This window comes from Wickerhamomyces anomalus, assembly GCF_001661255.1.
Source record: "Wickerhamomyces anomalus NRRL Y-366-8 unplaced genomic scaffold WICANscaffold_5, whole genome shotgun sequence".
NCBI lineage: Eukaryota > Fungi > Ascomycota > Saccharomycetes > Phaffomycetales > Wickerhamomycetaceae > Hansenula > Hansenula anomala.
Window position 1 is genome coordinate 193,713 of NW_017567114.1, and position 12,912 is coordinate 206,624.

A 12,912-nucleotide genomic window follows, 5' to 3' on the forward strand; every position below is an offset into this window, starting at 1 on the left:
TAAAGAATAGACCAGCTATTAAACCGCCCAAGTGTAACTATATGGTTCCACGTACTATGGAAGGTGGAAAGAAGAAAACATTTCAACATCCTTCAAGAAAATATTTTTTAAAATGGGAACTGGACGTTATCAAGATTTCAAATGTTTTAACGTTGTTTAACGTACTGTAATCGAATCAGGCACACGAGTCTCAAGACTAACGCAGTGCCCCTGTCAGGGATTTGCGACAATAGCTCCTTGTTCGGGAATCTGCAACGTCTCGCTTCTGCAAACACTAGCCCAAACGGGAATATTTGGCAGAACTATTTCGGTTTCCAGTAATCATTGACGCTGTACATGGCCTAACTGGGAACTATGTATGATAGGATATATATAGGTATTTTGCAATTGAAGTTAGTATCATGAATTAGATGAAATTGGATGTTTCCTATCCTCTTCAGTCTAGATTTGACCCTGGTTTCATTCTCACCAAGTCCGCAGGCACTGTTAACTTTTAAGCCAGTCAAAGTAGCGTAGTCTAGTTGCAAATCATTTGCATTAAAAAAAATCTCACCTGGAATCTTTCAACAAAGGGCTATCAACTATCAGCTAGTCCAATTAATTACTCATGATATAAATCAAGAAAGGGTGCCATCTTTTATCACCTAGCGTAGCATCAGCACTACAAGTATCTGACGTAGTAGTTGCTCGTCATAATAAAGCTAACAAACTCTTGTTCGATATTAATCTGGATGAAACGTCCTCACTTATAGACTGGAGACTGACTGGTACACAGCTAATTATATTTACCAGCTGTACTGCAAGTACATATATTGAGCAAAAAAATATAGAGGTACTATTGTAGTCAAATTGTGGTCCTTGCTAGTACTAGTCGAATTAATATTAATATTGTTACAAAATATTATCATGAACTTTATCTAAATAATATCGATGAAGCTAGTCGACGTCGACGTCGTAGCTGAAGGGGTAATCAAATGTCGACATTGATGGATTATAATGGATCCACATTAGTACCAATTACTTGCTGACGACAGAGTGTGTGAGACTATGAGACCGTTATACTGACGTTTCGATATAATCAGAGACGCTATATTATTGTTCATTAATTTAGTTGCCCGAATACTATATTAATATTAGCCTTCGGCGATTGTGTAGATGCCGGAGTGCAAAAAAAAATTGTACGGTACGTTGATTCTTGTATCAACTAATTATTATTCATCTTATACACAACAACCACTAGGAACCCGTTTATAATCCTTCAACTCTTCATGAACTGATTTTATCTCCGCAGTGGGCTTTATCCCTTCAGCAGTTATAACATGGAACCAGGAATCCCAATCTCAAGTCTTTAATGTCAGTTCCACCAAAGGTGTTGTGATATTTGATCATTAAAAACATTGAGAAGAGACTTGACAAATCTTCACCAACCAGTATACTCACCTTATTTTCCATAACGAGATGTATCACAGGTTTGGAAAGCCTTCATAACTAGCTTTTTACAAGCTCCCAAACAGTATTATAACCTAATTATAGATGTCTGTAACGAAAAAAAAAAGGTTCCATAGAGTGATAGTATTCCCTCTAGATATGATCTAGTGGAAAGTCAACAGATGGCGCAATGATACTAGTTCCCACTCAAGACTCAAGACTCAAGAGAGTGCCTTGATCCAAACTACATGATCAGCCAGCATGAATGAAAAAAGGCGGACCTTATAATGGATAGTTGAGCTTTCTCAGCTTTATTATACCATATTGTCACCAACAAAAATCCTCAGGTTCTACTCTTGTTATACTCGAGAGTCCAATAGTATCCAATTATATTACTAAGATACGATCATAATCAATGAGATACAGGCCTTTGTGCTTAAATTATTATATATCATCACTCGAGAGTGAGTTGTTTGGTTTGATAATTTCTAGAATTTAAATCATGTACATATAAAAATTTGTACAAATAATTTGTGGAATATTAAGGCCTCATGGAGACTTAAAGAGCCAACTAATATAAACAGTTTTAAGATATTAAACCCGCGTGTTTGCGTGTAGTCATAGCGCTATGACTGTAGTCTGTTTAAAGACTTTGAATCCGTTGTGCAAGAAGTTGTACACGTCTGTTGCATATAGGCTTGTAGAGAAACGATTAGTGTGAATGAAATTCACCAGTGGAACGCGTTTCACGGCCATTTCATGAAATTTCAGAGTTCAAAAATCTACCATTTCAAAATTCAAATCGGTCAACTTCAACCTGTACTGATACATCATCCATAAAGGCGTTGAATTGGACTGAACTGAACTCTTGAACAAGATGGGAATTGAAATCTTTAAATAATTCAAAAGTGGCCAAAGGCCGTATATAGCCCAATACTACAGATCAAGATCATGATGAAGCTTTAAACTTTTGTGGATTTGAATTTGAACGAGCGTGATATGTACTATCAACAAGCGACAAATTTATAGCTTAGTTACAACTTATAATTTGTACGAGTCACCATATCCTCATGCTTCAGTCATTCCTATTATCAAAACAATGTTCTCTGTGTAAATTATGGTTCGTGGCTCATGTTCAAGTTATAACAGTAGCAAGATCGAGATCTCGATTTTTGATCAAAGCGGAATATGGGATGTACAATTGATCGATATTCTCATCAACTCGAGAACTAGATCACACCAGAATCCAGATGTTGATTCTTGAAAGATGATATGAAGTTGTTTGACCTTTGAATTACGCTTTGTTGTCGACTTTGTGCTTGAATTGGCCAGAAATACAATAGAATTGTACACCTTTGGATATCTTGATGTACATAGAACATCACTGTTTGTGTACTCCTTGTTCCTTTGTTGAAAAATCCATCACCTGTGGAATCTTGTTTGAATCAGCATCTAGATCAAGGTTTTGTATAGAAATGTGTAGATCTCTTCTCAAGAAAGACACCAAAGTGGAAATTTTGATAAGCTGTTGGAAAGAAGAATCTGAAATCTTTTTGTTCTGTGACTGGTCAAATTCTGAAAAACAGAAATTGAAATTGCAAATTTTCCGATGACGATCTGGTTCTAAATTTACTTCAACAAAAATCGCTTGGAAAGTTAGCGAGAATTCCACCATCAAGAAACCAGGCACCAAAGATAACTTCTATGTAATTGTAATCAATTGAAATTTGAATGAGTACATAGCTTTTATTGATGAATCATGATGACCTGTCTGTGTGATTATTCAAGAATCAAGAATCAAGATGCACCATCATGAGTGAGTTACATGTTACCTGTACAACTGTTGTAGATTGATGCATGTTGTGTTAAAAAAGGGATTAACTTTACAGGTTCCAATTTTTGTTCGTTCTTTGGCGGATTATAAAGTCTATAGAAAAGAACTTTCAAAGTAAGCATATAGCTAGATATATATAAGGCGAAAGTATCAGTACGTTCTCTAGGAATCCAAGCACTTTTTTGCGTATACAATTGGGTTTGTTTCTCTCTAATCCTACCATGATTTGTCACTTGTTAAACATTCGGTACGTCGTAACGTAACTTGTTCAGCCTGTGGCAGCTGTCGGAATTGATGAAAAGGAGGTACAACACCGCACCCAAAAGGTACACTGGCAACTGGTCAAGTTGTACACTTGAAATTTGGCTATTTAACAAAGTTAAAGTTCAGTCTAAGACTCATATCTTATAGATGAATCGTACCAGTATGTACTGAATTGTGTCTCTTCTCTTTAAATTGAGGTACACAACAAGGTGCTCTCTGTGTATACTTGTATTTGTTCAAACAATTGATGGATCATCCTGTTGGAATTGCTCATCAAAAACATAACCACCTGGACCACTGCTGTGGTGGATCTCATCGCTGAATTTCAAAATCAAGAACGGGGCCAGGCAAGCTCGCCAGGCTACGCCGCTACAGCTAGGCTAAAATTAGTGGGAAAGTCAAAATCGGGAAAAGATTCGCCTAGTGGGAAACCTTCTTTGGAACAATTCCAAACCTTTTTCACAACGATACCCGTGATTTTTCCTTCAAATAAACACATGTATATGCTGATTTCAAACGTGTACGTGTGTGTAGTGCACAGAAGGCAAGTGGTACTGATTACTGATTGCTTCTTTCTTTTCACAAGTTAAAACTTAAGATCCAAGAACAAAGATCTGAAAAGCCTTGAAATAAATGATTTTTACACACATGACGAATTGGTAACCTTTCTCCTAAAATCTTGAGCGTATGCTACACAATTCTTGATGTACTTTGGCTTCTTTGAGTCGTTAAGCCGACATAAATTCTAAAAATTGACGTACTTGTTGAAAATAATTTTGGTTCATGTTTTGATTTCGTTGATGGTTTTCTTTTCGCTCCCTCCTTTGAAAATACAAAATAGAAACTTCGCCTGCCCAATCGGGAAGGAGCTGCAAAAAGAAAAATATCTTGAAAGGGATGCGCTCGGTTGGCGACACACCTAGAATGTGCTTCGCAATAGCATGGAACTATCGAAACTAGAGGATTCTGAACATGACAATTGAGCTAAACTGACCCCCCAAAACACTAATCACACCATTAAACTGACCAGAACTCAATCCCTATTGTAAATTAGCAAATGTTGGGTGGCTTTTGAATATGGTTAAGCTTCATGGCTGGTTACACTAAATTAACATTGGGCGTGGGCATACCGGAGATTCCACCGCGTAATGCAGACAGTCGCCAATCAAAACCAGATTTCTTTATGCACAGGCTGGTGGAACTAGCATAGATCAAGAATTCAACATCAACAAGTAATTCCAGAGTCCAGCCCTTCACCAAAAGAAAAATTAGGTATATAATCCCCTTCACACCCCTTGATCTGATGTCTGAATTTCAAAAGGGTTCTTCTTTTACTCTTTATCCAGTACTGAATTTTTAGTCATTCGCTCCATATTTAAATTCAATAATGGTTTCATTCACTAAAAGCACTGTGCTTGCTTCCTTAATGGCTGCAGCTTCAGCTCAATACTTTAACTCATCATCAATCTTATCAAACTCATCATCTATCCCAACCTCATCAACTGTTCCAACTTCTTCAGAAGCTTCAACTTACTCTTTGACTTCTGAATCATCTGCTGAAACTTCAGGTTCATCTTCAGAATCATTCATCTACTCACCATCATCATCTGCTGCTTCAACCTCAGAAGCTTCATCAGGTTCTTCATCTGCTCCAGTTTCATCAGGTTCCTCATCTGCTGCTTCTTCTGATGCTTCCTCATCATCTGCTCCAGTTTCATCAGGTTCTTCATCTGCTGCTTCTTCCTCAGATGTTTCTTCATCCGCTTCATCTGCTGCTTCATCATCATCCGCTTCAGCTTCTGCTGAACCAACTCTTGAAGGTTACTTACAAGATGGTCAACCACACTGGAAAATCACTGTCCCAGCCGCTTTAGGTCCATGGACTGAAGTTGAAGTTACTTCATCAACTGATGGTTCCCACTACGTTTTCACCAATGTTGACATTACCATTGATGGTGAATCAGTTTCAGGTACCACTAACGTTGAAGATCTTTCATATGATGCTTCATACTCTGAATCCATCCAAGCTTCTCAAGAATTGATCTTCGAAATCTTTGCTCAAGCTACTGCTGGTGCTCCATACTCATCTGATGTTGATTTAACCATCACCACCCCAGATGGTAGAAAATTGATCAAGAGAGCTACTAAATCATTCTCATTATCAAACACCATTAACGAAGATGCTTCATCAATCTCATCCCGTGCTTCATCATCAGCTTCTTCAGCTGCTTCAAGTGCTTCATCCGCTGCCTCATCTGCTGCTTCAAGTGCTTCTTCAGCTGCCTCATCTGCTGCTTCATCTGGTGCTTCCTCTGCTGCTTCTTCAGCTGCTTCAAGTGCTTCATCTGCCGCTTCTTCAGCTGCTTCAAGTGCCTCATCTGCTGCTTCATCAGCTGCCTCAGAAGCTTCATCAGTTGCTTCCTCTGCTGCTTCAAGTGCTGCTACTTCAGGTGCTTCTTCAGGTGCTTCTTCAGGTGCTGTTACCTCTTCAGGTGCTGCTTCAACTTCAACTGCTATCGAATCAAACGCTTCAACCACCGTTGTTACCGTTACCTCATGTTCTGATAACGCTTGTTCAGAAGTCCCAGTTACCACTGGTGTCACTGTTGTCACTTCAACCATTGAAGGTACTGAAACCATCTACACCACTTACTGTCCATTAACTTCAACTGCTGCTCCATCATCAACCGTTGTTACTGCTCCAACCACCACTGTTGTCACTGTTACTTCATGCTCAAACAACGTTTGTACTGAAGTTCCAGCTACTACTGGTGTCACTGTTGTTACTGAAACCAAAGAAGGTACTGAAACTATTTACACTACCTACTGTCCATTAACTTCAACTGTTCCAGCTTCTCACGGTTCAACTGCTGCTCCATCAACCACTGGTACTGCTGCTGCTGGTACCTCCACTAAAGTTGTCGAAGCTTCTTCAACTACCGTTGTCACTGTTACCTCATGTTCAAACAACGTTTGTACTGAAGTTCCAGCTACTACTGGTGTCACTGTTGTCACTGAAACCAAAGAAGGTACTCAAACTGTTTACACCACCTACTGTCCATTAACTGCTACTACTGAAGTTCCAGTTGCTCCAACTTCTCCAGCTACTCAAGTTACTGAATCAACTTCAGTTTCTACTGGTGCTGAAACCACTGCTACTACTGTTGTCCATGTTACCAAGACTGCTCCAGCTTCTGAAGGTACTACTGCTCCAGCCACCGGTGCTACTACTGCTCCAGCTTCTGAAGGTACTACTGCTCCAGCTTCTGCTCCAGCCACCGGTGCTACTACTGCTCCAGCTTCTGAAGGTACTACTGCTCCAGCTTCTGCTCCAGCCACCGGTGCTACTACTGCTCCAGTTTCTCAAGGTACTACTGCTCCAGCTTCTGCTCCAGCCACCGGTGCTACTACTGCTCCAGTTTCTCAAGGTACTACTGCTCCAGCTTCTGCTCCAGCCACCGGTGCTACTACTGCTCCAGCTTCTCAAGGTACTACTGCTCCAGCTTCTCAAGGTACCACCACTAAAGCCCCAGCTGGTTCAGCAACTACTTTGGCTACCCAAGGTACCAGTGCTGCTCCATCAGGTACTGCTCCAGCTGTCTCTCAATTCGAAGCTGGTGCTTCTAACTTACGTGTTGGTTTCACCGCCGTTGTCGGTTCATTATTCTTCTTCTTGTTATAAGTTGATCAATTCTAAATCATCTTCATTTGTTCTAAAGGATCTGTTTTCAAGATCATTTTAAGTCCACTTTGGTGACTGTTTCTTTTTTTCCAATTTCTTTGTGTTATTTCATTCATGGTTTATTTGCTTGCTTTTTCGTTTTGGGGATTTCATCATATCATAGGTTTCATCATTAGACAATAAGAATTTTTTTTCTTTCAATGTTAATATTAATTATTAATTATTTTGTTTTATTTGGAGAAGAATCAAAAGTGGTTCAATTGGAAAGTTAATTTCAACTTTGTTTTCATCATTCAATACCCTTTTATTTGTGTTCTTCCTTTTATTTTAGGTTACATTTTATTTTTTTTTTTGATTATGGATTAATCAAAAAAGTGGAAGGTTTTGATTCTATTTCTATTTGGTATATACAAAGCTTATCAATTTAAGATTAATTTTGTGCACCCAAGAGAATTGTGTTCGATTCTCGTCAAACTATGGGTTTTTTAAATGATACAGTAGTTCTCAATCGATACCACTAATGGTTGTATTTAATCAAAATGACCTTTTTTCATGATTTTTCGCGAAAGTGTTGAAGTAGTGGCCCTTGACCAATTTTTTCATGAAATCAGCTATCGACTTAGGAATAACCGGCGCATAAGTTAATGTATTATACATTCTTCTGAACCCCTGAATTTCAAACTAGTGTTGATGCTAATTTCTAGATTAATATCATCATAGAAATCAGAGTATGACATTATCAATGTCACCTTAGGGCTTTCGTGTGTCGAATCTGGCTTCTATTGAAACTCATCAAGTACAAGATCGCACCAGCTGCTAATCTGGTGGCGGAGATCTGCTTATAATGAAGTCCTAGCTTTCTAAATGCAAATTAGCCGCAATGAAACCAAGACCAATGCAACAGCTTATTAGCTATTAGTGCAATCATCGCCTTTAATTTCATCCAGAAGCCAATGTTGATGATGTGTGTTTTTGGTGGCGGCCAGTTTGACCGGATCGTGATCGGGTGAGGAGCTATTGGTGTCGGATCGGACAGCTCATTGATAACACTTATCAGCAATAAATCATCCACCAGATACAAGTTTATCCTACGGTGCTTTCCCAAAAAGGTACATTTCACGAAGGAAATAGATGTTCACCTGATATACTATCCATTTGGATCAATGTTTGTTAGCACTTCAAATTAGGACCCTTTGATAAGACCTCAAGGGAGATCATGAAGATTGTATATAAGTACTGGACTGTGAACCCATTCAAGTACCCCAAAACATATTAATCATCAGTTTGTTCAACTAAGCATAAGTTATAACACAAGAAAGGGATCATTATGACTTCTGGTAAAGTTACTCCAGCTAATTCCACAACAAAGGGATACTTTGATGAAACTGTTGGTGAAGTTGTTGAACTTTCAAGTACCCAAGATTTAGAAAAAAACCAAAAAGATCTTACAGATGGGGATTTGATTCTTACGTTAGCTAATGCCCAAGAAAGAGTTAGTTATACTGAGCAAGAAGAAAAAGTGCTGGTTAGAAAGCTTGATTTATACGTCACTATATTAATTTGCTTTGTCTATGGAACCCAATTTATGGACAAGGTCACCATTAGTTTCACAGGTATTATGGGCTTAAGAAATGACCTACATTTGAAAGGTCAAGAGTTCTCTTGGTTAACTACTGGGTTCTATTTGGGTTGGTTATTCTTTGAATTTCCTTGTGTTCGAATGTTGCAAAGATTCCCCTTAATGAAAACTTTATCTGCGTTTGTTTTCGTTTGGGGCTCAGTCCAGATCTTAAATGCTGCTTCTTTCAATTTTGGAAGTATGTTAGCTGCTAGGTTCTTTCTTGGTGCAATGGAGGCTTCTATTTCTCCGGCAATGGTGATGATAACTGCACAATATTTCAAAAAGGATGAGCAATTTCAAAGAAACACTTTCTGGTGGTCAAGTAATGGTGCAGGTAATATTGTTGGTGCTGCACTTGCATTTGGTTTGGTTAAACATAAAAATTCGATGGCATTAGAAGCTTGGAAAGTTTTGTTTTTAGCAACTGGTTGTTTTACTTTGGCATTATCATTTATTTTATTCTTTCATTTACCAGATACACCAGCGACTGCTTGGTTTTTGACTGAACGTGAACGTCAAATTGCAGTGGAAAGAATTCGTGTTAATCAACAAGGTTTTGGTAATAAGAAATTCAAGAAATATCAACTTATTGAAGCATTCAAAGATGTTCGAACATATTTATATTTTGCTCATGGTGTTCTCTCAACTGTTCCAAACGGTTCATTAACCTCATTCGGAAGTATTTTGATCAAAGAGTCATTTGGCTTTTCAGAATCAAAATCATTGTTATTATCAATGCCGAACGGTGCTTGTCAATTTGGTTCCTCCTTCTTCCTCTTTTTTGCTATTAAATTCTTTGGACATAGAACTTTGGTGGGTATAGCTGGTTACTCGGTTGCCTTCGCAGCTTGTTGCCTTTTAGCTTTCCCTGAGAACAAAACAGCCCAATTGATTGGTTATTTTTTCTCTGCTGTTATTCATATTGGTTGGGTCACTGTGATTAGTATGATTACAACAAACACTTTAGGTTATACCAAAAAGGGTGTTGTTATGAGTATTTATCTTGTCTCATACTGTATTGGGAATATGATTGGTCCTCAAACTTTCAAACCAAAATTTGCACCAGATTATAAAGAAAGCAAAGTCATTATGGCCGCTTGTTCTGCGGCTTCTTTATGTTTGATGGTACTTTTATATTTTGTCAACGTCATTGAGAACAAAAAGAGAGATAGGGACTCTGAAAGATTAGGGGATGCGTATTTCAACCCTCCAGAAAACTATGAGTTCATGGATTTGACTGATTTTGAAAATAAAAACTTTAGATATGTTATATGATTGAATAAGAAACGTACTTAATAGGGTACTTGAATGTAATAGAACGTTTATTAGACCTTGTAGTGATCATATTGCAGTCCGTACATTATGTACTTATAATAACATTACTCTTAACCAAGACTCTGTATAATTAGGCTCTTCTATTATAATCAAACTGATCACTAGCCATACAAGCTTCTAGCCGCTCAAATTAACATTAGTTTCAGTTATATGATACAGCACTAGCATGATTGCTTCACAACCACGAGTATAATTATTTCTAGTAGATGTCTGTCAGAAGACCTGCTATATCCTAGTTATTGATAGGTATATTAGTGCTGCCAGCTAAGTCTTATAGAACTGCAGCTGATCTATTTACAATAGTCTAAGTACAACAATGTTAATATCACTAGTGATCAGTACAGCTATTTGCTCAATGTGTTTATTGGTTAGTGTTAACTGGCCCGTATAAGCTATATTGGGCAAGTACACCATACGTTTTGGAGGTTATACGTCGTTGGCGAAAAACCTTGGACGTTCATAATTTTTCCATTGAAAACAATCATAAACATCAAGTTCAGCAACAGCAGTTTCATATATGTGATTTCTTCACACATGAGATCTAATAGAAGCTAGATATACTATTACCAAGTGCTATATTGTAAGCACAGCCCATATTGTAATTTCATCTCAGCTCGATCTCACCTAATTTTATATATTTATAGCTTCTTTTATTTCATATTAATATATATATATATTGCTGTCCTATAATTAACTCGGCGCGTCCTGGCATCGGCGTCATCATAATATGGTATGCAATATTAATTATAAGTACTTGATCAAAAATTAGTTACGAAAAATATAATTAATAGCTGCTGAGCGCACAATAGTACGTAAATTGTAAAACGTATTAAACTAATATATTATAACATATTGACAAATCAAAATCAAAGGAAAATTAACTGTCCGCCCGAAGTTGGACAATGACAGAATAGAATCATGAGCATTGTAATGCTGAAAAAGCGGTCTATTGTTCTATCAAAAGAAACAAACCATAGAAGACAAAGGAAATCAATTAAGATTCAAATAAAAAAAAACCAGAAAGGAAAAAATCCAAAAGACGAAATTCAAAAATAATAAGACATTATCCCAAAGTTGAGATTAAAAAAGCATTAACAAGAATACCAAAAGACCAGTGAAACTTGAAAAAACGTTCTTTGAAGCGGCAGCCTCGTATGAACTTGAAGGTGGAATAGAGTAAGGCATGTTTGATGTGCTCATAGTCTCAATAGCAGAAGCTTCTGTTTTTGTAACTTGAATAACAACTGTTGATGTGGTATCTTCATTTCCAGACACAGCAGTAGCTTGTGCTTGTGGGCCAACCGATGTAGCAACAGAACCAATTGGGTATAAATCGGCACCTTGTGAAGCATTTTCTGAAGTGGCAATAGCAGCACTATGGGCAGTACGAACAGAACCAGCTTCATTAGTGGCAACAGTTGGAGCAGCTTGTGATCCAGGGTTATTACCGACATTACCTGCAGTGCCAGATATAGCTGGGCCCTCAGAAGCTGGAGGTACCACAGCACCTACTGTTGTTGATGTCTGACCAAGGATAACAGTGGAGCTCAATGGGCAATAGGTGGTGTAAACGGTTTCAGTACCAGCATCGGTTGAAGTGACAACAGTGACACCAGTTGTGGTTGGGATCTTAGTACATTTCTGTTCAGAACATGATGTAACAGTGATCACAGTGGTAGATGAAGCATGAACAACAGATGTTAAAGTACCTTCAGGCTTTGATCCAGTAACAGAAGTTGGTTCTGTTGTAGCAATTGAGCTACCTGAAGTAGACGACAATGGACAGAATGTTGTGAATGTTGTCACGGTACCTTCAACAGTTGATGTGACAACAGTAACTCCTGTGGTGATAGAGACCTCTGTACATGAATGACTTGAGCAAGAAGTAACAGCAACAACAGTGGTTGACATAGTAGAAACAGTAGAAGTAGATGTGGAAGCAACAGAAGAAGCAGTTTCAGTACCAGAAACAAATCCAGAAGTTGTTGAACCTGAAGTAACAGAAATGGCACCTGTACTGCTTTCACCGCTTGTCTCCATTGTAGACGATCCGGAACCACCAGTTGCACCACTAGAAATTGAAGAGGCATTCTCCCTAATTGTTGCTGACAAGTCGAAAACCAACACAGCTCTCTTCACAAGCTTCTTACCATCAATTGTTGTGACTATTAAGACAACTGAATTTGTATATGGTTCAGATGCAATAGCACGAGCAGACACACCAATGACCAATTCAGAAGATTCACTAATACTAGAATCATAGGAAACTTCCAAAGAATCATCACTCACTTCAGAGTCTGCAGAAACCACAGAACCATCAACCATCAATTGGACCCCTGTAAACACATAGTGGGAGCTATCAGCATTTGAAGATAATTCAACATTGGACCATGGTCCCACAGAGCCAGGGACAACAATATCCCAGTGCGGTTGTCCGTTTGAAATGTAACCAGTCATATAAGGAACGGAAGTTCCAGATGAACCAACCGATGAACTAGAGCCAATGGAGTTGGACAATGTTGTGGTAACACTTGAACCACTTGAAGCAGTAATAGGAATAGTAGTTGTAGCAGTACCAACGATACCATCAGAACCAGTAGTTGGCTGTTCCGTAACAATACCAGTATGGGTTTCACCATTGGAGTCAGTCCAAGTAACTGATGTAGCACCTGAGCCTGCACCACTTGAGGTAGTAATAGGAATAGTAGTTGTAGCAGTACCAACGACACCATCAGAACCAGTAGTTGG

At 38.4% G+C, this 12,912-nt stretch overlaps 3 protein-coding genes across 3 annotated transcripts; 2 read left to right on the forward strand and 1 right to left on the reverse strand.

The window, feature by feature from the left end:
* Positions 1-4,880: 4,880 nt before the first annotated feature.
* On the forward strand, positions 4,881-7,208 carry WICANDRAFT_95022 (uncharacterized protein; the record flags this gene model as incomplete). Its single annotated transcript, XM_019186480.1, has 1 exon — positions 4,881-7,208. Exon 1 carries the CDS (start codon positions 4,914-4,916, stop codon positions 7,206-7,208), a length of 2,295 nt encoding a protein of 764 aa, XP_019037143.1. The 5' UTR covers positions 4,881-4,913.
* Positions 7,209-8,535: 1,327 nt separating this feature from the next.
* Positions 8,536-10,104, forward strand: WICANDRAFT_85111 (uncharacterized protein; the record flags this gene model as incomplete). The annotated part of the gene is made up of 2 exons (XM_019185839.1): positions 8,536-8,620; positions 8,651-10,104. 2 exons carry the CDS (start codon positions 8,536-8,538, stop codon positions 10,102-10,104), a joined length of 1,539 nt encoding a protein of 512 aa, XP_019037144.1.
* A 1,140-nt stretch (positions 10,105-11,244) lies between these two features.
* WICANDRAFT_80102 (uncharacterized protein) lies at positions 11,245-12,489 on the reverse strand (the record flags this gene model as incomplete). The annotated part of the gene is made up of 1 exon (XM_019185003.1): positions 11,245-12,489. One exon carries the CDS (start codon positions 12,487-12,489, stop codon positions 11,245-11,247), a length of 1,245 nt encoding a protein of 414 aa, XP_019037145.1.
* Between the last annotated feature and the right edge of the window lie 423 nt (positions 12,490-12,912).